Source organism: Cuculus canorus, chromosome 2, assembly GCF_017976375.1.
Source record: "Cuculus canorus isolate bCucCan1 chromosome 2, bCucCan1.pri, whole genome shotgun sequence".
In the NCBI taxonomy this organism is placed as follows: domain Eukaryota; kingdom Metazoa; phylum Chordata; class Aves; order Cuculiformes; family Cuculidae; genus Cuculus; species Cuculus canorus.
Window position 1 is genome coordinate 127,725,427 of NC_071402.1, and position 27,395 is coordinate 127,752,821.

A 27,395-nucleotide genomic window follows, 5' to 3' on the forward strand; every position below is an offset into this window, starting at 1 on the left:
TTATGAATTTTAATGTAAAGTGTGGAATGTGTTTAAGGCAAAAACAATACTGACCATAATACATGTGAATAAGATCACTTGAACTGTTTCAGTAAGCTGACGTTGGAAGACAGTGAAATCAGTTCTGCCCATATTTAAGAGCAGGATCTTAAACTTATTGCTATTTCGTGTCTTAAGCTTTTATCATTTAGACTAGACTATTTTTATTCCATCAAGGTTACCAACTTGATTTCTGATAGTTTCACACTGCTATAAAAGAGAGGGGGAAAAAAAGCTGAGGGAAATTGATTTTTTTTCTATACAACCAGAAAAATCTTTGTGGTTTATGACAGCCTGTAAAAATTGATTGCTTGCCTTAATGTAAACAGATGGCAGCAGATCCAGGATGACTGACGTTTACTATGTCCATGCACAGCTCCCAGAGGGCTCTACTTACAATCTATTCCACAGTGCCTGCAAGTCCAGCAGTTTAGAAAAATACACAGTAACAAGGATTTCCACTTTTAAAGGACTTTCAGTACTGAATCTACTACGACTTCAGCTGCTCATCAAGATAGAAAGAAGCAGTCTGCATCCTGCACATGCCCAGTGTGCTTTCGAAACTCAAAAACATAATAAAATGTGTATTTTCCAAGTTGGAATCCTATCTATTCCCCAGCTTCTTCTAGCTCAAAAGGGGAGCTACTACTTTTCCTACTCCATTAGCATTTTAGATCCCATTCAGTTTTCTTCCTGTTCTTTAGTCTCCTATGTGTAATGTACAATGTATTCTTTTATATCACCTTTTTTCTGCTAATTAGATATTTTATCATACCCTTCTCAAGTAATTCTTGCCTCCTACAATTATTTTGACTTCTTTTCCCTTTACCAGCAGCAGTAAGCTTTAATGACAGCTATCAATAAAAAACTAAGATACAAGGGGAACTAAGATATAGGCGGAAAAGGTACACTAACCAGAATTCTGCTTATGTTTTAGCTATCTTCTTTCCTTTAAATAAACACTTCTTCCACATCTAGTTATGGAAGTTTCTGGTTAGGAACTGACAAAGGAAGGTGATGAAAATCTGGCATGCGTAATAAAAAAATATAACAGGCTAAAAGTAAAATATATGCCTAGAAAAAAATTAATTCACTTGGTGTAGCATTTACATTCTTGGCTCTGTTCCAACTCTCTGTGTAATTTTGCATATTAACTCCTTAAATTTTTTAAACTGCAGGCAGAGGATGAGTATTTATAACACTGAAGTAGTATTGACTAAAAGGACTTAGAAAGGGGATAGTGTTCAATATACTTGTTGATGGACAAACTCAAAAAATCTTTCACGTAACTCCTGAAAGATGCATACACATCACTCAGCGGACATGCACCTTACCGATCATCAGCACTTCTCTTAATGCTTGTTTTTAATTGCTTCAAAATCTTCCAAAACTTTGACAAACAAATGAGCACCCACAAGGTCAACCAGCTTTCAGATTTGTCCCGAGACTTTCTTTTAAAATATATGTGACACAAAGCTATGCATTGAACTTAAAACAGCTTAAAAATTAACACTTAACAAAATTTCAAACTAGCAGTACGAATGTTTTTCAAGAAACTTCACCAGCCCTGCAAATTTATACTGTTTTAAACTCTACCCTGGATTATGCTTCCCTAAGATGTGGGGACAGAACAGAGACCTCATTCAGCTGAAATACTTTCCAAAAGAGTTTTCCAATACAAATATTTGAGATCGAGTACTTATTTTGTCCAGCCTATGTGTTTCTGCAATGGTTTTTGCAAGAAACAGGAGATTATTAAGACAAAAAGCTACAGAACTGAGAATGCAGTAAGAGGTCTTAATGGAAACCTAGCCTAGGATACAGCATAGGGGACTGATACAAGAGATAAAATGAAAAAGTCTAGAAATGCTTTAAAATGTATTGCTGGTAAAGACACTCCGGAGTGTTTATGGTCTCAAATAAACTTCATTTTAGAACAGAAAGAGTTTCTTAGGGGAAACTCTAAGGGTTGACATTATTTCGATGGTTTTTGTATGTGTCATTTTTTTTAATGAAAAATTTGTGCCAAAAATATTATTATAAGAAATTATTAAATGGTTCAAGGATAGGCATTTTTCATATGTAAAAATATAAATGATAGGCAAAGCCTGGGACACTGCTGTTCATGTAAGTCAAAGAAATGTCTATGTTTCTGGATCTGGCAGTATAGAAGTACATAATTTTCGATCCTTGCTAAAAAGAAAACATCCAACAAACTAAAATTAAACAGCAAAATACCTCAACAATGCTAGTGCAATGACTTGCAGAAATACTTCACTTGAACAATTCCCAAATATCAAAGCCTTAAAAATCCTTTGCAAGTTATAAATTTTCTATCCCAAATGCTTCTTGAGAAAAGACAGACAGTTCCATGGCCAAATGAGGGAACTTCCAACATTTCCATTAATGGCAAATGACTTGCTTTATGGAATGGACTTCATTGAGTCAAATCCCCCACTCACTGTGGTTCAAGGTCTAGCTTCATTGAAGAAAGCACCTTTAGCAACATTCACCTCATTTGATTACATTTGATTACTAATCCAGTTGTCAGTAATAACGTCCAGCCATTTTTAGAGTTCTGCTAGAAGAGGAGTCTTGCTGTCCCCTCCCTTCAAAAGTTATTCTATTAAGCAGCAATAGTGTATGATAGCTGTTTCTTCCCAGAGCACTTTCACCTGCATTGGCAAGTCTGAGTATATAGGGAAATGATGTAATTAAATTAATAGCAATGGTACCGACCTAAAGGTGTAGAAAAAATTGACTAACTTTGGTAAAACACTTTGTTTCACCGAGTAGAATGACCACATTTAAAGGACTAGAAGGTTGAAACAGAATATCATATTCATGGTCAATGTCATGTTAAATTTGGTTACCTTTTCCAATACTATACCACAGTGGTGGCTGTGTTAGTAAAGGGCTACTCTCTTACCAGTAATCTAGAAACTGGTTCAAAACTCCACACAATTTGTAATTCCCAATAAAAATGCCACCACCAAAATACTAAACATTTGGGCAATAAAGATACGATTAGTTGGTCAGATGTAGTTACTCTGAATTATAGCACAGTTTGACTTCAGTTAATAAGTTTGTCTGACATGAGAATCACTGCATTCAAACAGAGGTTAATGAGACTTTAACAGTATTTCATCAACCATACAAAAAAGATAACTGATTTTAGGTATCAATTACGAAAGAGGAAAGATTATATTCTCTTGCAGTGCACGGCCAGAAGCCACAAATTTTAAGTTCCATCTTCTTTTGGAAGATGGAACAAAACAAGTGATCATCTTGCTATTTATTTTTCCATTGTGAAATACTACTACTTGCAAAAGTACTGCAAGGCTTACCACCAAGTCTTTTAGAGTTATAAAAAAAAAAATCAGTATGCCATTATATTTAACAATTTAGCATATGATCAAAGGTATTTTAGTATAACACAATGCAGGAGCCTGATTACATTTCACTAAGAAAAACTCAACGTATTTTCTTGTACTCAAAAGGCAGTACTTTCACATCTCCATTTATTTGTTCTATTCATTTGGTCTACAACACAATCATGACACTTCTATTTATCTCTCTCTCAAACAGAAAAAATAAGTTTTTTCAATTTTAATTATTTATTTGTGTGCGTGTGTGTTCATACACCTTACCTTAGAAAAGATTTTCCTTTGGTATGTTCAGGAATAACCGTAACTCCCATTCACAAGAGCTGAACAAACCCCACAGAATTAGTGCTGAGCTAGAATCTGCTGGTTTAATTCCCTGCTGGGAGTCTGCCAGTTGGGAAACGCTGACCACCAAGTACAGATTTTAATTACACAAATCCAGAAGCTGCTGCCAACCCTTCTGCATTGAGAAGCATTTGCTTTCTAGTGGTGTTCTTGATGAACAGATTATCACTCAAACATAATTTATTGCTACTTTCTATTGTAAGTAATTAAATGAAGAAACCTTTTAAACTCAAGGGAATTTTAATAGGTTACTTGCAAAACGTTATTGCAGGCAACAACTTGTACATGGTTTTAGTTCCAAACCCACCAAAAAATTATACAAATCAGCATTGTAAAAGTGTCAAATCAATGCCTTACAGGCTTTGCTGGCAGAATTAATTTCTAAATTCTAGATGTGGGGAAATGTTACTCTCATTTTTTTCCTTTTCCATTTTTTTAGAAAAATTTACAAGTGAAATATTACTACAAAACTTTTTTATAAGGAATTTTTGCAAAACATTTACATTTTTACCATCAACTATTTTTCTGTTTCAAAATCATTATGTAGATTTAATACCCTATGCTGCACATCAATTCTTGCGGGATGACAATTCAGTGACATGCATAAAAAAACACCACAAGGCATTAAAATGAAGACTTAAATACAAATATTGTTGCAATAAAACAGTTATAAAATTGAAAAATAGGACCTGAACATCATGCTTACCTAACTTTGACAAATTAACTTTTTCTCCTAGATTACACACTTTTATTACTGCTCTCGTGAAAGAATGTGATAAATAATGACTTAACACCAACTTCTAATGTAATCAGCAACACATACACAAACCTAACCAAAGAAAGTATATCGTAAGAAAAAAACTATTCTAACACTGGAGTTCTACCATGGTAAATACACTTTGCACTGATAATTACAATAAAGCAAAATTTTTAACGGTGGCAAAGGGAATGAACAGTGAAATGCCATTAAACAAGATACTACTGCACATCTGTGCCCTACTACTTACAACAGCTATAACCCACTGAGTCAAATAAAGGACATTGAAATTTACGATCCTTTTAAGACAGAAAAGTGGATTCAGAATGGTATGCAGAACAGACTGTCAAAACATTTCTAATTCCAGTGGTAAAATGTGCACCTGCTAACACAAGTTAATGTACTTGAGATGCTATGAAGCCAACCAGATTTAGGTTTTAATACACCTATAATAGGGATTCATTGCAGATTAAAAATGACTTCGGTTTCCTATCTGCATATATAAGTATGCATGAAAAAAATTATATATGAAATGGTTCTGCAGAATGCTCTTAACTTCAGTTTACAAAAATTGTTAACTTCTAGGAAACATGGTATTAACATTAGGAAAGTTTTTCTTTGCATAAAGAAATGTATAGCACTGATTGTGAAGCATAATGATAAAATATATATTTGACGTTTCATCTCCTATATAATAAAATTAACAGTTAATACTACCTAATGCTCATTTGTATTAAATGTAACATCTAATTGATCCTGATGTTTTAAATCCAGATACATCAGTTAAGAGTACTTTAAATAAAATATACAAAATAATGTACAAAACCCAACTAAAATTTAAAGACTCTGTTACAAGTCTACAAAAGCTTTAAGAAACTTGAAATTCATAACCACAGTGTAAAATTGTTTTCTTTAATCTCAAAGCTTTTTATGTAAACTGAAAGTATAAAATACCTTCAGCTTAGTATTTTGCTACAAAGGGCTGGCCTAAAGTGTACACAGTGTAAACAATGATTGGTATTTCTCTTCCTTCAAAAATACAGAAAACACCACAAGATTGATAAAGTATTCAGATGAGAAGTATATGTTTTGTGAGGGAATGCACAAGATATCTGTTATGTCTCTCAAACCAACAGTTACCAAACACATTTTTCCTTCTGTAATTCGCAGGGAAAAAAAGCCATATCTTTCTTGCACTGTACCTCCTTTAGTTACATCAAAAATATTTGGCTGTATAATTTTTTTTTTAAAAGCTGGTCATGAGAATTATTACCAAATCACTGTATGTGTAAAGGGTTACATGTAAGCCTATGGGAAGTAACTAAAAATCCAAGTATGAGCTATTTGGCCATCTTTCCTCCTTGTACTACTGGAGCTGTCAAACACAAAATGCAGTTTGGTTTTGTTGTTGTTTCTCATTTCCTCTGTATTCCTATTAAAATGGCACATCTGAAAATTTAACCAAACCTCTGAAATAAAAAGTGTAGTAAAAAGACAATGATATTCCTCTCTCCCCAGTTTGTTTGTGGTTGGATGCTCAACGTAAGATTTGATAGGTAACAGATATTTATTACCAGCCCAGAAATGATTCTTGAAGAGAAAATAAAGACAGTAATATTTAGAGGGAAAGAGAGAAAACATTTACTTTCAATACCTTTTTTTGGTTAAAATGTGATAATTAATTCTTTTCTTTGGCTATTAAGTCAAAGCAGAAAGAACTCAGCACATTAACCACAATATAATAACTAGTATTTACAGAGAGAAGATGCTGGAGAATGAGCTACAACGCTGAACTGTCTGATTAACTTCCATGACTTCTAACAAAATTAAAGCATTTTAGTACTCGAATTTTTATGATACATGTTACCTACAAGTTAGAAATGGACCACAGATGTTTTAAAATATAATGAAACTAAATATCAAAAATTGACACAAAAGTTGCTGTACTCATTTTTCACCCTACATAAAGACATCACTACTTTCGTAAAATCTTATGTTACTATCTTTCTATGGTTTTATCTTTCGTATTGTATACACTAACTCTACATAACCTTAGCTCTCCAAACAAAGAGAGGAATTAGAACTCACTGATTGTCATTTACACACACTACTATAATGTAGTGGTCAAAATTAATGAGGTCCACCTCAGAACCACCTTGCAGCATGCATCATCCAGCTGCTATTTGAGTTATTCCAAAACTTGAGAGAAGACGGCCAAAATTAAATGAAGTGTTCTATGGACTAAAAAAAACCCTAAAATATATCCACTATCACTTAATCTGTATTCAGTTTTGCTGTGCCTTATGGGAAAAGGATGTTCCTATGAAAATATTACAAATTCATTTTAAAAACTAAGTACTTTCCAACAAATGAAATTAATCCTAGTCAAGGTCCACCCTGTTTTATACTGATATTATCTGATTTTATAAACACATTAACATACAATGCTAAAATAGGGGAGGGAAGTTTGTTTAAAATCACTGCATGATATACAGACATATAACTAAAAAAGTACAGTATGGAAATAATATTCCCCCATCTGTTTATCCAGTACATCAATTTGCGCTGTTTGTATTTTTGAAATTTGTCTTGTTGCACCGGTGTACACTTCCCATGTTGACCCTCCAACCTGGAACAATTACAGAAGTCATGACTGAAAACATGATTTCCTGCTCTGTAATCCACTTTGCCAGCCCACTTCCATATCCTGAAAGGTATGTAAACGTAAGTGCAGCACTAGGCGTCCATATAAATGAGCCTTTCAGAATTCTTCCATGTTTGTTGAAACATTAGGGGTTGCTGGGTTTGAATCTTGAGAAATGGCAGCAACAGTGACAATTCTTGGAGAACCAAGAACCTCAGTAACCGAAGAGTCCAGTTCTCCTGAAGTAACAATAGCAAGGGCCGTTCCACCACCCTTCTTGTTCTGATGAGTTTTGACATGTTTTGAGAGATGGTCACTTCGCATAAACCTTTTAGAACATTCTGGGCATTCAAATCTCTTTTCACCTTTTTAAAAAGAAGAACAAAACCAAAATATTACTGAGAGAGAACACTGAATAGTTCGGCCTGATCATTTGAAACTTACCCTCTTCTAGTCAACATCTGAAGCTTCTTTAAAAGGATACAATATTTTATTCTCTACCTGTCTGACCTCCAGGTCACAGGCAATCCACTCTTCACTACTAAAACACTCTCAACAAATATTCCCTATGCTGTGATTATCTGGAGGTAAGTTTGAATTTCAGGACACCAGAGAATTACTATAAACTTCTACATACCTGACAGAATGGGAGAGGTAAAAGCTCTGAAAGAATTACTGGATAGCATTTTTTTAAAGAATATTTTTTTTATTAGGATTACAGTGATAAGAAGGGAATTCAGAAACATAATTCCTCAAGATCCATGAGGATGTATGAAATCTATCTCAAGAGAGATAAATTCACCATACTAAGAAGTTCAGTCACTGTTCAAATGCAATTAGCCCTTTGACTTTGAGTGCTGTTTTCTGATGCTATAAGCTGGTAGGGGGACCTTCTTGAGGACAGAAATACAAAGTCTTAGAAACTGAAAATTTTATCAAGGTCCATCTTTCCAATCTCAACTGTAAAGTGAATTTGCTTTATCTATTCTCACTTGAAACTTAAATAAACTTCTCAAGAAGTTAAAATACGATGAAATATGATGTACAGACTAGGTTAAAAAAATTCTGAAGGATTGAGCTAGTCCAGGTGAGGAAATGACAACCCTGGTCGATGACCAACCCTCCATTCTCAAGAAAACTTGCCAAATTTACACCAGGCATTAGCTAATGTACATAGCTGTCTGTGACGGAATGGTAATCTTTTTCTAGCACAAGTACAGAAGTACAGTTTGAACAGATCTCATTTTACTTATTTGATTTCAAAGTCAGCTTGCTTGATGAAAAGTGAAATCTACCACTTCCTTCGTTTTAAAGTTAATTTATTTAGTAGTAGTAGTTTTCAGAGATCCTAACAAGTGAGATCTTTGATATCACCATTTAATCATGGCCATTGTGATTCAGACTTGCTGTACTACGCATATAAAGAGGGCTGACCAACCTGTGTGGGTTCTTCTATGCCTTTGTAACTCATCACTCCTTGTAAATCGCTTGCCACAATAAAACCAGTTGCACACAAATGGTCTTTCACCAGTATGCCAGCGCAGATGGGCTCGAAGATGAGATGTCTTGCCATAAACTTTTCCACATCCTTCAATATGGCAGATATGTTGTTTCTTTTTGCCTGGCTCATTGCTGCCTCTAAAAAGATCAAATTTAAATAGATAAGTAATTACATTCTAAAATAGTATTAACAATTTGGAAAAATATTTCATTCTAATAGAGACAATTATAATCGCCTGTCTAAAATGAAATACATAAACATACTTTCTAATAGAAAGCATTACAAAATGTAAGCAATACAAGAAAATCTCATGCCTGAATGAGATAAACTCTGATAAGAAGCCCAAATACATACTGATAAAGTTTACATTTACCTTCCTTCTCCCTCCCTGCAATTAGGACATGAGCAGGCAACTCTTCTCAGCCTCTTTCCAGGTTGTGCTTCCTGGTCAGAACTTTGTTGAGCTTGTTGCAGCTGCACTTGTGTTATCTGATCAGGACTAACAGCACCAATTGCTGCATTAGCAATGCCACCTACTGCTACAGTAACAGGAGCTATTGTGGCTTGCTGTACTTTCACTCCATCTTGTCCTTGTTGTTGACCTGTAAAATATGAAAGCGTTTGTATCCTTTACTAGTCATTTCAATAAGTGAAATGCACAAATAAATTTTATATGCCTTCTTGAACAAAAATCCACCTACATTTAATGGAAGCCACAAACCAAATACTAAATCCAGCCATTTTCCTGAAGCACTGCCAAAGGACTTAACTGCTAGCTTAGACAGCCCTGTTTAATGCAGTTTGTTATTAGAACAGTACAAGGCTAAAGTTACTGACTGATACTAAGAAATGTAAACTGCTTTTAACAAGTGTTTTCTTGATTAATCTTTTAACAAAATGTTACACAGGAAGACTGTTAAATCTATTACCAGTTAATATCTCTCTAATAACATTTGAAAACTTATCTACATTCAGAAAAACTACAATTGCCTAATTTTAAAAGCTGCTTTATGGCACATAGATAATTGTTGCTTCTCCTACGATTTGTCCTGAATCAACACTGAGCCACAAAGGAACCTTCACAAAAAATAGAAATGTTGTAGGACTGGACTTAAACAAGTCTGCATACAAGAGCTTCATTGGGTTTTCTGGTTTTGGTTTAGTACCCCCAGGATTCTCCACCTGGGATGGCATATTCCTGGTAATACACACAAACTGGGGAACAAGAGGCTGCAGAGCAGCCCTGTGTAAAAAAGCCTGTGGGTTTGCGTTGATGTGGTGAATTGAATATGGGTCAACGTATGCCCTGGCAGCCGAAAGGGCCAACTATGTCCTGAGGTGCATCAAGCACAGTATAGTTAGCTGGCTGGGGGACATAACTGTCCCATTCTACACTGCACCTCGAGTACCATGTGCAGTTTTGGATACCTCAACATAAGAAGGACAAAGTATTAGAGTGTGTCCAGAGGAAAGTGACCAAGATGATGAAAGGTCTCAAGGGCAAGACTTAGAAGGAGCAGCTTAGGTCACTGGACTTGTCCAGCTTGGAGCAGAAAAGGGTGAGGGGCAACATCATCACAGGCTACAACTTCCTTAAGGAGGGCAGCAGAGGAAGAGGTGCTGATCCCCCCTTTCTAGTGACCAGTGATGGGACACATGGAAATAGTATGAAGCTGCACCAGGGGAAGTTCAGACTGGACAGTAGGAAAAAGTTCTTCAATGAGAGGGTGGTTGGTCACTGGGACAGGCTCCCTGGAGGAGCAGTCACAGTACCAAGCCTGTTGGAGTTCCAGCAACATACGGACAATGCTCTTAATCATGATTTAGTTTTACGTAGTCCTGGGAGAAGCAGGGAGCTGGACTCAAATGATCCTTGTGGATTCTTTCCAACAGGAGATATTCTTATGACTTTGTTTTACAGAATGGAGCATATTTTCAAGAAAAGTAGAAAAGTAGCTTGACTGAATTAATGGAATTCTAAAGATTGACCTGATGAATTAAGAATTTAGTTTCATTGCATAAGTTCATTGATCTCATTGGCTTTCTTGATCAAAGGAAATCAGGATACTGTTTTGATATTAATGGAAAATAAAGACTATTCCAAGACAGATAAGAAGTGTAGTTTCTTGAGCAGCTGGGTAATATTATGTTTGCTTAAAGAGTAAGCACTATACAGTCTAAGAAAACACAAACTAAATTTGACATGGAGATACCACTTCCAGATGCAATTTGACAACACTGAATGCCAGTCCTGTCAGCAACAAGACCGGGACAAAATATCATTAGATGCTGCCATTTTCAAAAATTCAGTGCCTTGATACAACCAGGAAATGCTACCTACTAATTGAAAGAATGGGATGACTAACCACAATTCCTTAGAATAAACTATAACATTTTAAGACCAGAAAGTCTTCAGTACCAAAGCATTCATTTAAAACTTAAAAATCCCTTCGAGGCAACATGATTCAGAGAGATTCAAATGGGTACCCCATCTTACTTCTCAAGCATCTATAACAGACACCATCAGTAGGGATAAAACTAAGAATGCTCTCTCTGAAGTCTAAACAGCCTAAGCTACCAAGTGAGCAACCCAGCACAGGATAATGACTACTTCATTCACATCATTGCTGAAGAGCAATATATGCTGTCTTGCATAACATTACAGTAACAGCCATAAATGGAACCTAACACACACCACCTACCACCACCACATACATACAGAGAGGTTAGGACTAAACAAGATGGTACAGAAAGCACCTCACAAAGTGACTCAACTGTCCTCTTAACAGGCCACAGAAATATAGAAAAAAGTGACAGAATAGAATAAATCTGTCTCGTGCCCAGGAGTACCACGTTATTTTAATCAGAAGCACTGACCAAATGTTCCCAGTTATCTCTCATTTCCATCTGGAACTTGCACCTGATCTGCCTATATATGAATAAACACAAATTCCTTGTTTTTTTTAAGCAGGCCACAAATATTGATAGATGCTAACTACTTCTGTTTCTCTGAAAACAACAAAGATAAACATAGAAGCAATAACGTTTGAATCCCTCTTGCTGTTGGACAAATATTAAAACAAAAATAAATTCCAACAAAAGTCTGGTATGTATACCAAACCAACCATAGGAAGAAAAATCACAGGCTTAATCTTGCATGCAGAGCCTCCATATGTCTAGGACAGAACAAAGTCTTTCTTTTCAGAACAGCTATGTACTGGAAATAAATTTATTTCCCATATTTTAATGAGAAAGAAAAGCACTCACAAAAATCCTTTAGAGAGGATATGACAGGCTAAGGAGAATATTGTGGTATAAATGCAAATAATATCTACTTGGGTCTAAGTGGCAGAAGACAACACAAGAGCTTCTAAATAAACTGCTAGTCCAGAGGCAATTTCTTATACTGTTAAGCTGCTGAAGTGCTGACCAAGTGCTACAAATAGCCAGAGTTAAAAGTAGTCGGTAATTTTCGTTATATCTAATGCTCATCTTAAGATGATAATGTGATTACTTGTGTTGAAGCCAGTCACAGTTTTTGGTTAGCCAAAGGTAAATAAATTAACATTTGCAGTCTTTCACAGAGCACAAACAGCTCTCCTGTCTGTTAAACATACTCAAGATGCAAATTCAAAGAGCAGCACTGTGAACGATGGGTCTATGAACTGTCACTGCAAAAGTCAGATATAACAGATATTATGACCACACCCACTGCAGCCTCTTATGCTATTTTCACTATCAGTCACGCTTTCAAGTACGTTAATAAGAACCATCCTTTGTCATTACAGTCTGTTAGAGGAATGACTCCATCCATGTCACAAAGCGCTTTCTGAGCAAAAATGTCCTAGGATCTAATACCAGTCTGTGGTCAGAACACAGCTGAAGAGCATAGTTTTCTCTCAATTTTCCATTTCTCTCATTTTCTCAAATTAATACTAGAGATTCAATTCAGCTTCCCCCCAGGCTGCCAGACTAAGGCTTTTCAAGTAAGATGTGAATTGAAGCATTTGAACCCTGAGGACGACTCCTTTTTATCACAGCAGCACTAGTGACAGTGAAAATGTCCAGCATATCTCTTGCCAATCCATATTTATGGGGAAGTCTGTTCGGCGTTTCTAAAAATCCAAAACAGTGCGCTGATTCGATATGACTAACTTTTAGTCTCTAACTCATAAGACAAGCAACCACACAAGGGTCTTCTGATACTTCCTCTAAATCTCAAGTACCACTGCAGACACATGATTCATCTGCTCCAAATTATCCCTCCCCCGTGGGATGGACACATATATCTTTGAGTATAGGATACACAGTATTGAGCTATAACCTTAATCTACTTATTAGACATTACACAGTGACACATCCGAGCAGAAATTCTTCACAAGAGCTGTAAAGGTGAAAAATAAGAATACAAAAGAGAAAATGCCAAAAGTAAGGTAGCTCAGGCAGACAATTACATTATCCTTATAGTTTCAGTTAAATAGTAACTAAATTAGGAAGAAATATTCCACAACGAGAGTGGTGAGACACTAGAACAGGTTGCCCAGGGAAGCCATAGATGCACCCTCCCTGGAACGGTTCAAGGCTAGACTGGATGGGGCCTTGAGCAGCCTGGTCTAGTGAGAGGTGCCCTTGCCCTTGGCAGGGGAGTTGAAATTGGATAATCATAGAATCACAGGGACCATCTTTAAGGTCCCTTGCAACCCAAACTATTTTATGATTCTATGATACGATTCTCCCAGCTGTTATTTTAAACTCCCTTCCTTTGGATTCCACTTACTAAATTCATAACAGAAGATTCTGAAACTCTCAAAATATCACAAAAATAGCCTTAAAGATCCACATCCAGGCCAATATTCAACAAGTAAATCCCTACTTTTTGAGTAACAAACATCTCATAAGAATTATTTGCCAGAGATTTACATAGTTATTACAAAACACTGGGAAATTCAATAATGTAATTTTTTTTTTTTTCTTCAGAACTCCTGAAGAGCATGCCAACAAACTAACACACTGGAATTATACAGGATAGAAAGAAATGTATGTGTTCTCATGCTGAAGCTGTAAAACGCAAATTTCTTTATTCTTGTTCTTTAAGAGTAAAATGAATGCATTTCAGACCAGTTGAAAAACCTTTCCTCTTGAAGAAAAATCAGAAAGTTTTCACAAAACAAGAGACAGAACATGCCCTGGTCTCAAAGTGAGACTGCTATAGTCTTTGAGTCGTATGTGATTTTCATTTTTTTTTAAATATACATTAGAAACAACTACGGATCACTAAGGGCTTTCACTTTTACATAATTTTTACTTATTTAAGGAAGATAAAGGATTTTCATTATTTCTTGAATCAAGTTTACTGAAGAAAAGATGCTGAGAAAACGTAACTGTCGATACGAGTTTGTCAGCAGCATAGAAAATTAAATCGGGGCAACTTTCTAAGAGTTTATAAAAACAAGGATTTTTCAATAGAGAGAATCTAGATATAAATTAGCTTTTTATTTGAGACAGATCCTCTTTATTGTAAAAGCAGGTGGCTGAGACAATTTTATCTATACAGGAACAGAAGGACCTCCTGACACTTTCTAGACAGAAAAAAAAAATCTACTAAAAATAATCCATAAGACTTCTTACTAGGGGTATTAAAATACCACTTAAAGCCTTCCAGAAATTCTACTAGAGTCATGAGATCACTTGACATTGCTTCTTCCTGATATACTCCAAACATGAAGATCCAATACCACTATACTTCACCATTCATAATCAAACCTTTCAGTAACAAGAGCTCTCATGTTCCAGCACACATTTCAGAAAGAGGTCTAACCAAATCACTACATGAGGGAACAAAGTTACACTTCAGTTTATCTAAGTTATTCTATACAAGCTTTAAAAGCAGTCATCACACATTTACACCTGCTTTTAGAAGATATGTTCTTCTCAAGTTCCTATGATTTCTTTAATAGTGATTTCCTGAAACTGTGAAACATTCTTGATTAACAAAATCATCCCTGAACTTGTTTATGACCGAACTTTATTGTACAGCCTTCAGGTTACATTAAGTTACTTTGTACACTAAAATTTCCTTGTAAAACTGATACCAACTACTCCATTCCATTTAATTTCCTCTTAGGTCCAATTCTCTTTCCTTTGGATAGTAACCATTTACCTGGCCACCGGATAACGGGCAAACAACAAGGCAACCCAACATGGTATTTATTCTGTTTTGCAAATCAAGTGCAATGACCCTCACTCATTTCAACATTGCATATATGATCATGACTCAATGTAATTAAGAATAAAATTACAGAAGTTTTTAAAGCTTCTCAAATAGAAAAATCTGCTTGACTTTAGTCACTAATCCTTCCCATTTAAGCAGTTAAGTAAATGCATTATTTATTATCAAAAGATACAGGATTCTCAAGATAAAGGATTGCATTTCCTTTATTCTTCAGCATCACTTACTCAGCTTTCCAGTTCTGCAGGAAACCTGCACCTTAGCAGTTGCAACTCACATATACTTTGCTGTGTATGAATCTCACACATTAATGCAAGGAAATTCAACAATTTTAAGTAATTACTATGAAGCCACTAACAATTTTCAGTCTTCAAATCTAATTTGCAAAATGACTCCCATAACACCACCTGCATGATTAAAGAAAGTTAATTCACAGTATCTTGTAAGTACTTTCCTACAGAGTGACTGATTGATGAAGATCATGGTTATTAGTCTTGGCTAACCATCAGAAGTCAAAGCAAGTCTCCTTTTACTACATCTTGCACCTGTGTTTCTACTCTTATTCACCTGAAGTAGCTGACACGAAAAACCACTCTTTGCAGCAAATGGGTCCTTTTCTTCCCTTTCTGCCCTAACTTCAATGATCCAAAGAAATCATGAGTCAGGCTTTAGAATGATGGACCTTGGAAGGAAAAGAAATTTAAGAAAAGGACACTTCTAGTTTATGGTACTTGGTTCCTCAAAACAATCTGTATAGATTTCCTGTTGCTGTTATGCAACCAGCATTCAGCAGTCAAAAAGATGACAGCATTATGACAAAGACTTATCTCAGTAGCATGCAATTAACCGTGGAACACTTTGCAAAATGTATTTAGAGCCAGAGCGGCTAATGTTGCAAACCCCCAGAATTAGTTCAACTGCATATTTTAAAAATGAAAAAGGTTGCAACTGATATTCATAATTCAATGTTTCCTACTGTAGGATGGCTAAGTCAAGTTAATGACAGTCTGCAGAGTTCCAGACCTCTACAAGCAGAGCTAATGCAGCAACTCACCCTTTCAACAACTTACCGATGCAAAGAAATACAGAAAAAGAGGCTTCTGATCTCCCCTTGCCATGCATACATAAAGTACAGTCATCTTGCAAACATCCTGTACTTTAACACTTTTTCCACAATGACATAAAGAAAATGTATATGTATTTACATATATGTATAATATGTATTTATATATATGTACATAATATGTATTTACAAGTATTTGTTCTTATTATATAATTTATGTCTTTACAATAATATATTTGATACATAATATAATAAAAGAGAATACTTTTCATAAGATATAGCCAAGATTTCAAAAGTTAACTCTGTGGCAATAGTTTATACTCAGAGGTTGTTTTTTTTTTTCTCCCAAACAAAATCTACTAGGAAGGACATTTCATGCATAAGAATGAAATGCAAATCGTATCTTTAAATTAAACATATGTGAAAACAACATGTATTTACACAGAAGACCGTTCTTCATTGCTACTTAAATGGTGCGCAGACAATTCTGCCCTCTCTTCTGCCCCAAAGCAGTGGTTTATAAAGACTGATGAAGAAGCAATACGTGGCAGAGGAAGAATTCCCTAGAAAAGAAACTGTGCAAGGGCTGATGCAATGGACGCACACATTCTGTAGAGAAGAACAGTTTGGAGTAGAGAGAGGTATTGGATCCACCCAACTACCACAAGAAATTTGGGTTATCATAGCACAGCACTATATCAAGATGTTACTACAAGCAGACAGTTTCTGGTGCAAACTGCAGCATCAACTAGACATCTGTCTTTTCTACCAGTCCTACAGAGGGGCATTGCAGCAAGCGTCTCTCTTGAGTTTTTGCATGTTGCCAACTTTGACAAGATTTGTAAAAACTTGTTACTCTCTCCTCCAAAAACCTCCTACATAAAATGGTTCAGTGTATTCAAAAACTACCGAACAGCATCATAATTAAGCTTAACTTCTGTGAAAAATATCACTTAAAAGTATGAAATTCAAGGCAGTAAAAAGTAAGTTCAATGGTTTTAAATACCTAAAAAAAAAAAACACAGAACGACCTACACAAAAACATGAAAATCAATGATGGAGCTGCAATTTCACAAAATTTAGTCTTGTGCAACAAGATTTCAGTCAAAGCAAGGCTATGTCTCTGGTTGTTCTGGATGTTATGGCTTCAAATGGAAAGAAAATATGGTCAATTCATTATGTTTTCTAAAGAATGAGTTGGAATCAGAAAAAAATAACTTGTTAAATTGTTATACTACTGCTCCAACAAGAGACCTTTCAAAGAAAACCCTGATTTTCATCATTATTGAAAAAATGGTGAAAGAGAAAAGTGTGTTTATGATGACTGTTCAAGAACACATCTACAGGTGAACATAAGTAGTTGCCTTCATACTGAACAACAGATAACTGAAAACCAAGTAACAGTGCTGCAGAATGTCAGATGCACTACATGGAAACCAATAGTAGATCTAAGAAGTCTAAAGACTAATATGTTCATCAAAGATTTAAAACATGTAACTTTGTTAGTGTTCATCAGGCAAGGACCAACAACGCTACACATTACAGAATCACAAAAGAAGGACCATGTAAATTTCTAAGATCCAAACTCTTTAAATTCTGCCACCTTCTTCTGTAACATTGTTATCCCTATTAAACCCTAAGCTTAATCTTCCTTTTTTGTTCAAAACAAACTGGAGAGAATGATGTTTTCACCAGTTACCTCCTGATGACCAAAGGAACAAGATAATCAAGGCACATTTCTTCAGCTTCAGTATTTCGCTCAAGGGGAAAATGTTTACACCACCAGTTGAAACTGCTCTATAATTAAGGAAAGTCAGGCTTGTACTTCAAATGTATCTCAAGGGTTTTTTTGCAGGAGAATACTAATTGATCATTTTCTCTTTACAACAAAATTATATTAGTCTGTCAATCTATTAAGACTAAGTATGTATGTTGGGAAAACATGGATTACCAATGACCGGCAGATCAAGGTATGATTGTTATCCATTGCCAGTAGTGGATATCCATTAAGTACACCTGTACTGATGAAACATAAGACCACATACTCTAATAGGGAAATACAGTTTTAGTAACATTTTTTGAAGACTTAAGAATGTACATTTAATTCTTGAAGTTAAGCAACAAAATGACTCATTAGAAACCTGTTCACCTGTTTCACCTCACAATTACGAGCAAAGTTGGTACATGAAGTGTTTCCCCTTCCCACTTTATCAAGAAGTAATGACGAAGCCATGCCTTGCTACTCACAGGTCAGACAGAAAATTCTTTTTCTACTGAGGCATTTTTACCAGGTTATTCTCCACAGGCAATTTAGCTGAACAGGTAGACTGTGCATTCCTTACACACCAAGTTCAGAACAGTATATTGATACTTTATTTTGAAGCTACCAATGCCAAGGCAAATGCTTGTTTTCACCAGTGTAGTTTGTTGTTAAACTGTTTCTGCCACTATTTTGAATTTCAGTTTAAAACAATCCTACGGCCAAACCCATTCTGTCCTTAGAAGACTAAATGCTTCTCTTATAATTACCCTGAAGCATTTGAAAAGGATACCAGTGCTATAATATTATAAAACACTGCAGTTCTGCAACAATTCTCAGCTCAAGGCAACCTGAAAAGAGTTTTAAGTGACCTTTCATGACTCTGGAAAAAGTATGCTGAATTTCTATTCTTCTCCTAAATATACCCTCAGAATTCCAAGTAACACACTATGAAGTAAAAAACTAAGAAAAACTGCATTTTTTTTTCCCTTTTTTTTTTTTTTTTTGGTGGAAAATAGCTCAGTTCTTCATACTTCTCATTTCACTGCAGATTCCCTAGCTTGCAAATTTGTTTCTTTTAAGGTGCTTGCTGCAGGTTGCTTGCCAATGAACATTCAGGGAAACAACAGATGTTATTAAAAAAAAAAAGGCCATGCAACCACCATCCTTCAGCTCAACTTTCACCCTCAGAATTTATATTTGTCAGTTTGCTTGTATATACTGTGGCTATACTACTATGTGGAACTATCCTAAATTTCTCAGCCTTTCTTCATAGGAGATGTGTTCTAGCCCTCTGATCATTTTTGTGGCCTGTCCCTGGACCCACTCCAACAGGGTCATGTTTGTCCTCTGCCAGGTATCCCAGAAGTGGACACAGTACTACAGATGGAGTCTCAAAGGAGCAAAGAAAAAGGAGAGAATCGCTTTCCTCAGCCTGCCAGCCTTGCTTCTTTTTATGCAGCTCAGGATACAATCAGCTTTCTGGGCTGCAATCACACATTGCTGGCTCATACCCAACTTTTCATCTACTGATATCCTCAAGTCTTTCTCAGCAGGGCTGCTCTCAATCCCTTCAATCCCCAGCCTATATTGACACCAGAGGTTTGCCCCAACCCAGGTGCAGGACCTTGCACTTGGCCTCGCTGAACCACACAAGGCTCATGGGCCCACTACTCCAGCTTGTCCAGGTCCCTCTGGATAGCATCCCATCCCTCAAGTACATCAACTGCACCACTCAGCTTGATGTCATCTGCAGGCTTGATGAGGGTGTGCTCAATCCCATTCTGTCATTAATAAAGATGCTGAACAGTACTAGCCCCAACACAGACCTCTGAGAAACACCACTGACTACTGATCTCCTTTTGGAGACTGAGCTAGTGATAGCAACTTTTTGATTGTGGCCATCCAGCCAAATCCTCATCCATCAAACAGTCCATTTATAAAACCCATACATCCCCAGAGCTATTGTGCAGGACTGTGTCAATGGCCTCACATAAGTCACGGTAGGTAATATCAGCTGCTCTTCCCTTACCCACCAACAGTCACTCCATCGTAGACAGCCACCAGATTAAACAGATACAATTTGTCCTTTGCAAAGCCATGTTGGCCGTCTCTTAGCACGTCTGTCACCCATATGCCTTGGCATAGCTTCCAGAAGGATCTGCTCCATGATCCTATCAGACATACAGGTGAGGCTGACTGGTAGATAGTTCCCAGCGTCTCCTTTTTAAAAACTGGTGTGATGTTTCTCTTTTCCAGTCACTATTCCCAAATTATATGCATTTAACATTACGCATGATTTTATCCCTGTTCAAAGGATTTGTTAGAGTGTTTAAAAATCCTCTGCAGAGTTCAAGCCAGAATAAAAGTAATATCTAAACAGTGTCTTCAAGTCTTTGAAGAGCTAGTCAACTAGTGACTGTCACACAGAAGAGTTACTGAAGAAGAAAAGGGAAGGGAAAGCCTTAAGAAAGGCTGAGGCTGGATGCAGACAGGTGAGAAAAAGCACAAGAAAGCAGGAGGAAACATAGAAGTACTGACAAATTGCGTAACTACTAACAGTGCAATGAAAATAGCTGGTTCAAGCAGAAAGCTGCCTCAGTAACTCGCATTAATACAGAGTATAAAACAGAAGGGCGAAGTTCATTATGTCTTTGAAGTGCCTCAATAAGAACACTTGGTACTGGACTTCATTGTCATTAGTAACTGGTTTAGAGCCCACAGCCCATCCAAAAGACTTAAAACTCTCCAGTCCTGCTACTGCCAGGTAGCAGACTGTTCCACTGAACAGAAGTCACCCCTCCAGGTTATTTTGGTGGATGAACTCCAAATTCTCAATAATTAAGGTCACGTCACCACTTATCTTAAACAAAATGGCTTGAATTGGAGTTGCAAGGTGATGGAGTCTGATGATTTTTGCCTAAATCAACTAACAAAGCTTGGACTGACTACACATAAAATACTAGTAACATTTTTCACAATTTTAAAACAGAACCGGAAATGACATATAAAACAAAAATTCACAGAACACAGAAGAAACAGTTGACTTTGTGCAGAACTACCTTGTTTAAAGGCCATGACAGGTACTTTATCTCATCGCAAGAAAGGGATTTGTAGATCTCTGCATATTCAAGTAAACACAGTTGCGTTTACATAAGCTGTTGTTTGATCGCTCTCAATTAAATAATTGTTTGTAGATCTGTTTTTAAGGCTTACTTAGTTTCTATCTTCTCATCCAGCTTACTTTAGTGCACTTAATTACTCCGTCGACTGATGGTTTGTACACATTTTCAGCATATATTTACAGAATTAGAGTGGTGTAGACTGGAAGGGACCTCTAGAAGTCATCTGGTCCAACCACCCTGCTCAAACAGGGCCACCTGGTCTCACTGCCCTGGATCATATCCAGACAGATTTTGAATATCTCCAAAGATGCAGAGTCCACAGCCTCTCTGGACAACCTGTGTCAGTGCTCAGACACTCTTACAGTAAAAAAAGTAATTTTCTCTACATCACTGATAGTGAATGAGTTCTCCCTCAGGCCACAAAGTGAAAGAACATGAAAATTTCTGTGTTGCTCTGCTTTTTGACCACACAACATAAAACCTGAACTGTAGCACTTTATAAGAAAACGTTTGAATCTTTAACTGAAAAACAAAACAAAAAAAAAACCCAAACACCCAGACAGATTTATTCATCTACTTGGTTAACCCTGGAGACTACACACCTTGAGACAAGATATTTCAAGTAACAAAGGTTATAAAAAGAAGACCAAAATAAAATATTTACTTGAAGACCTCAATATTTTTCTTTCCAATGTGAAATTTGTCTTTTTTTTTGGCATCTAGGATCTGTTTGACAAAAAAATAATAATAATAAAAAACTTAACCAAAACTGTTCTATACCTTATTATACATATTATCGCTCATTATTTCTGGAATACTTTTAGGCTAGGAATTTTTTTTATTTGCAGTTATGAGTTCTTTTGCTTTACTTTCTCATTTATGACTGAAAAACTAAGAAAAGGTACCCAAATTAACCTACTGTAGAAATAAATAGGAAAACCAATGTTCATGGAAGAGAAATACTTCACAAATACATGAACAGTTATTTCAGAAAAATACTTAGTTTTTGTCTGGTTCCCCTCCCCTCTGAAACTCATCTGGCTTGATCAGTTGTGTTTGCTTGAAGGAAAACATAAAACAAAGTCGGAGTACCAGAATCAATGCATGGGATGAGTCCTTCACTCAGTCTTCTCCCTGACACTTTCCTGGACATCCTCTCTACAGCTCATTTGTAACACCTACTTCTACTTCATTTATAGCAAGTGATTAACTTCTGGAGAGTGTGATCAATGTACAAAAGAGCTCACGCTGACAAGTGTTGGTACTGCAGGAAAAGAATGGAAATATCAGTCTGCAGATGTTGAGCTAACTGAGCAGTTTATTTTTTCAAAAAGTTTCCTGTAACAACAATAGCAAAAAACATTTTATATAAAAAACAGCAAATCTGAGGAAGTTAAGAGGCCTGATCAAGATAGCTTATTCCTTATAATTGACAAGCCAACTTTAGATTTTAGCTTGCTTGTAATTTTCTATTTCCTAACCATTCTTTCCTTGAATACTTAATATAGCGTTAAGGACTGTACACCACACCCTTCATTCTCCTTTCCATGCTACCATGTCACCCATCCCCAAAGTGTAGCATCAATAAGTTTCACAGGAGACAAGTAGAGTTAAATAAGAGAAAGAAATTGTAACTAATATCTCACATTCTCAAAGCTTGTTCTTTCACCATAACTTCAAGCCTGGAGCACAGAAATGACACCTCATATTCAAAGGAATGGAGAAAAAGTCAGAGGATTCTCTACTGCTAGCACAAAATTACAAGTACTATGGAAACAGTCATAAGGCTTACCTGGGAGTGGAGTGGAATTCAGTGGTCACAAAGCTTTAGTTAATGTATGAACCCTGTATGACTAAGGCTTGGCTTCTCCAGGACCATACTTGTGACTCATTCCCCTTCTTTCACCCTCAATTACAAATCCTAATCCTTTTATTTTCCGAAAGACATCGCATGCGAGAAGGGCAGTCAAGGTAACCGAGCAAGATGATATTCCGAATCTCTCTTTCTAATACCGATTAGTATGTACTAACCAGTTGTACACCATCAGTAAGCAGGAAAAAGACTGCACAGAGAAAGTTTCTTCCTGCACCCCCAAATCTAGGTTGTTCCAAAGGCAGGGTTCCTTTGAAGAGTCCCTCTTCTGTTAGATGTAGGTACATCTAACAACAGTACTCAACCAATATGTGCCCATCAAGCAAATCTTTTTCAAAGGCAAATTGGACTTCAAGATGTAGTAGCAGCTGGTCAGCTCCAGCTAACTGAAACCTCTTTTTAAACCATCAAAGCTAAACACAAGGTCAAGATTTTAATTCTGGTTACCCAAAATTAACATTTCTGTAATACTTCTTAAGCCAGGTTTAAGTGCATCCAACCCAGCTCTTAGTATTTCAACATGCCATCAAGTGCCAAAGAGCACCACAGCAGGTGAAATTCTCCCAGAGGCAAATTTCTTACTATGAAACTATGTTTAGAGTCTCCTCAAAAATCTTACAACTAAAGGTAACAATCCTTTTCCCAGTTAAACATTTCTCATCTTAGCATATGATTATTAAAAAACAACCAACCAAATAACAGATTAAGACTCATGATACTAACATAATGCAGAGTGGACAGTAGTTAAACATGACTTTTTTCTTACCGTTTTACACTAAGAAGCTGTGTCTATTATCAGGTTGCTGTTAAAGACGAGACTTTGCATAGAATTTACCTTAGTACTAAGTTGTTATCCAGTCCAGAGTCTTTTAATAGCTCCTTCCTTTCCCAGCTGTTAGACTGCCATAACCAAACAGGTATTTCATAATACATATCAAAAGCTCATCAGCAAGTGCTGAGGAGCAGTTACCAGTTGTTTTTATTTTTAAAAAAAGACAAGTCACAGGAAATATACTGTGCATAAGCATACCTTATTCCACTCAATTTTTTTGCAGAACTCAAACTTTCAAGGGAACAACTTTAGCAGTTAGTCCAGAAAGCAACAAATATTCCATGCTAATGTATGCCATGACACAAGATAGCTTGATCCACGTACTGTCCCTTTTCTCATCCTACATCCTCCATGCAGAGATTAGGAATATTGCCTAGCTGGAAAAACCTTATGGTTGTTGTTTTCAAATATATCAAAGCTTTAAAGAAGTCCCACATTCACTCCCAAAGCTTACAAGTCTTTAAATAAGATGAAGAATAGGATCATTTAAAGATAGTTTATCAAATAGAAACACTTCCATTTCAATTGACACAACTGGTGATATTAGCTCACTGTTTAGAAGTATCAGCTATTTTAAAATCTGAATTTTAATTATAAATATAAGGTAGTTCCTCACAATTAAGGCTTTAACATTTATTACAAAAAGTCCTGAAAAAAAGTATTAACTCAGAACTGTCTGGTGTTCTTGTAATAGCAAAAAAAACCCTGACCAACTAACCAATCCAAAACAAACCCCAAACTTGGTCAGACCACTCACCTGCAACACTGGTAATGGTAACAGGAACTCCTTGAACTTGAACACCTGCAGCACTCAGGTTGGCAACACTTACTGTTTGAAGATTAGGTACTGAAGCAAGTTGGGCAGCATTCAAAGTGATGGGAGTACCAGCAACAGCCACTGGTGCAATCTGGGCAATGGTTGTGCCACCACTTGAAGACACAGGGGTAATGGTTAGTTGTTGGGATAACCCAGTATTTTGAACTTGAAGATTTGAAAGACTTTGCAGGTTTTGAACCTGTACAGTTTGCCAGCTGATCTGCCCCGATGGTGTTAAAGTTGGAGCCCGGATGAGCACCTGAGTTGGACTCACTGCCTGCAGCTGAACGTTCTGCAAAGGCTGCTGCTGGATGGTCTGTATAGTCTGCCCTGACTGGAGCTGAAATGACTGTGGAGGAATGGCCTGAATAATCTGCTGTTGAGGCTGCTGGATCTGTATCTGCTGTAGAATAGGCTGACCTACGATTTGGACCTGCTGAAGGGAACTCGACTGATCCTGGGTGTTCTGTACTCCATTGGACTGAAGCTGACTCGAGTTCTGGGATTCAGAGTCTGTAGCAGTTGTTTGCGGTTCTTCAGTCGTCTGCTCTGAACTGCTGGTTGTTGTGCTTGTGAACTGCCCTGTTTCTGCAGTGCTTACTAGAGTGTCACTGCTAGTCAGAGATGTCGAGGCAGTGGTCGTAGTGGTGGAAGATGAGGAAGGAGATTCTGGCATTGTAGTAACAGAGGCAGAAGTGACAGGTGTAGATGCTGCCTGATTTCCATTGGAAGCTCCACTCTCAGTAGACTGGCCACTTTGACCTGTACTTCCTGCAGCTGCCACATTGTTTATCACAGGCAAAGCTAGAGTTACCCCACCAATGTTTATAGGTAACGTTGTTACAACCTGCGCCTGAGTACCAGGAATAGTTTGCAGTTGCAGTGGTATGGAAACACCAGGTCTAATTTGGACCGGAACTGTCTGATTTGCTAGATTTTGAGCAATCACATTCCCCGAAGCTGTCCTATTTGCTGTTGTGAGGATAGCTTGATTATTCCCTGCAGGAATAAGCTGAATTTGACTCTGTAGGTCTTGCAGACCAGTAGCATTAGACGGATTGACTTGGAGTTGTTGACCTTCTGTTGTCTGAATCTGTGGGATCACTTGGTATTGGACACTGCCACTTGGATTTTGTAGTTGAATAACTTGGAATTGTCCAGGGGTTGTGGCAGAAGAATTGCTTGATTTGGTTTTTGAAGGAGATGTACTTCCATTGTTACTGCTGGAGGGACTTGCTGCACTTGAGGCAACAGAAGATCCTTGCTGACTAACATTATTTTCTTTTGAAGTAGAAGGAGCAGCAGCAACAAGCTGCCAAGCATTTCCAGCAAGCTGAGTTGTTACCAATTCTAACTGCTGTGGCTGATTCTGAAGCTGCACCAAACCTTGATTTGGATCTATAATAATCTGCTGCTGTCCAGTTCCTTGATTCTCACCAGGAGTTCCTATTTTGCTGCAAGTAGCTGCTAGCAAAGCAAGAGGTGAAGGCTGAGAATCCTATCCGTAAAGACAGAAAACAGAAAAGACTCAGGAGAAGAGCATGAGTATGAACCATGAGAAGTAAGCATCAAGGTTTACACAGGAAACAGAAAAAAAAAATAATATTGTCTCCGCATGGAAACCAATGCTATAGCTCTGAAAAAGGAGATATGTAATTCTGTAAATAATCCTTAAAGCCCCCAATTATCAATGATTATGTGACGGCCAGGACCTCACCCACATCCTTTTCCACCCATCAAAACAAAGAAAAATTTTAGAAGTGCTGCTATTGCATGGAAAGCAGCTGATCACTGCAAAATGCAATCAAAAAAAACAAGTCCAGGCAGTAAAAATATCGCACCCAACGAACTACGCTTCATGCAACACAAAGAAAGATGCCCTGAGCAGGAAACGCTGTTAGGTGAACATTTAATTTAAAATGCTAATAGTTTGGGCACTTCCCTATTCAGGTGTGTGTGCTTTACCTGTGAGCCTCCAGTTTTCCCTTTTTTATTATTATTGTTGTTATTCTCTGCCTCGGGAGATTTCTCTCCCTCTGTGGGCATAGTTTCTTCCTTCTTTTGATCTGCAAAAATATCAAGCGTAACAAGTTAATTATTCACCTTCTTTTATACAATAACAAAACCTACAAGCATATCCTTTTTGGTTCTCGGCTTGTGGTCTTTACTTCTTCATAAAAACAAGAGCGCAAACCATTATTACAAAAGAACGAGTCCTAAGAAACGTGGTTTGAAACCCAACCCATGGGGGCTGGAGAGTTAACACCCAGAAAGGGGAGGTTTAGTTTCCTCTCCCAGCGACAGCAGGAAAAAACCACCCACAAACCTCCTCCTCCTCCTGCCCCCTAAAGCATCGACGGCCACTGACTGGCCGTCGATGCTTTAGGGGGCAGGAGGAGGGTTGTGCATGGGAGGGAAAAAGGGAGGAAAAGAGGAATGAAAGAGGGAGGGATGTGCACAGGAGGGAGCGGTAGCGAAGAAAGGAGGAATGGAGGAGGGAGGTACGGAGGAGGCAAGTCGCAGGGGCAGGCAGGGGAGGAAGAGAGGGGGGCACAAGAGGAAGCCGCGCGGATGGGCGGAGGGGCAGCAAGAGGGGAGCGGGGTAAGAAGGGGGAGAAGCAGGGAAGAAAAGGGGGAACCCAGGAGGGCGGGATAGAGGGGGGACGAAGGGTGGAGGGAGGAGCGGAGGGAGGGAGGGGTGTGCACGGGAGGGAGAGAGGGAGGGGGTTACATACCGCTCATCCCGCATTAATGCCCCGCTGAGGCGCCGCTCTAGGGGGGAGGAGAAGGAGGAGGAGGAGGCGGAGGGTGGGGTGGGGGTAGCGGGGAGAAGGCCGGTCGCAGCCGGAGCTGGGAGGAGCGGGACGGCCTATTTTTCCACGAATGGCCGCCGCTGGGCTGTGGCGTAGCTGCCTTTCTCTCCGCCCGCCGCCGCCGCCGCCTTGAGTGACAGCCGCGGGCGCGCGGGGGGCGGGCGCCGGGGGCGGGGCCCGCCGCGGCCCAACCACCGCCCACCGAGCGCCAA

The 27,395-nt window shown here is 37.7% G+C and overlaps 1 protein-coding gene across 1 annotated transcript; it reads right to left on the reverse strand.

Moving 5' to 3' along the window:
- Window positions 1-1,091: 1,091 nt before the first annotated feature.
- Window positions 1,092-27,395, reverse strand: SP4 (Sp4 transcription factor). Its single transcript, XM_054058083.1, has 6 exons — window positions 27,106-27,395; window positions 26,336-26,436; window positions 24,311-25,868; window positions 9,046-9,274; window positions 8,610-8,809; window positions 1,092-7,536 (listed from the first exon to the last, which is right to left on the reverse strand). The coding sequence occupies exons 1-6, from the start codon at window positions 27,110-27,112 to the stop codon at window positions 7,289-7,291; spliced, it is 2,343 nt and encodes a 780-aa protein (XP_053914058.1). The 5' UTR covers window positions 27,113-27,395; the 3' UTR covers window positions 1,092-7,288.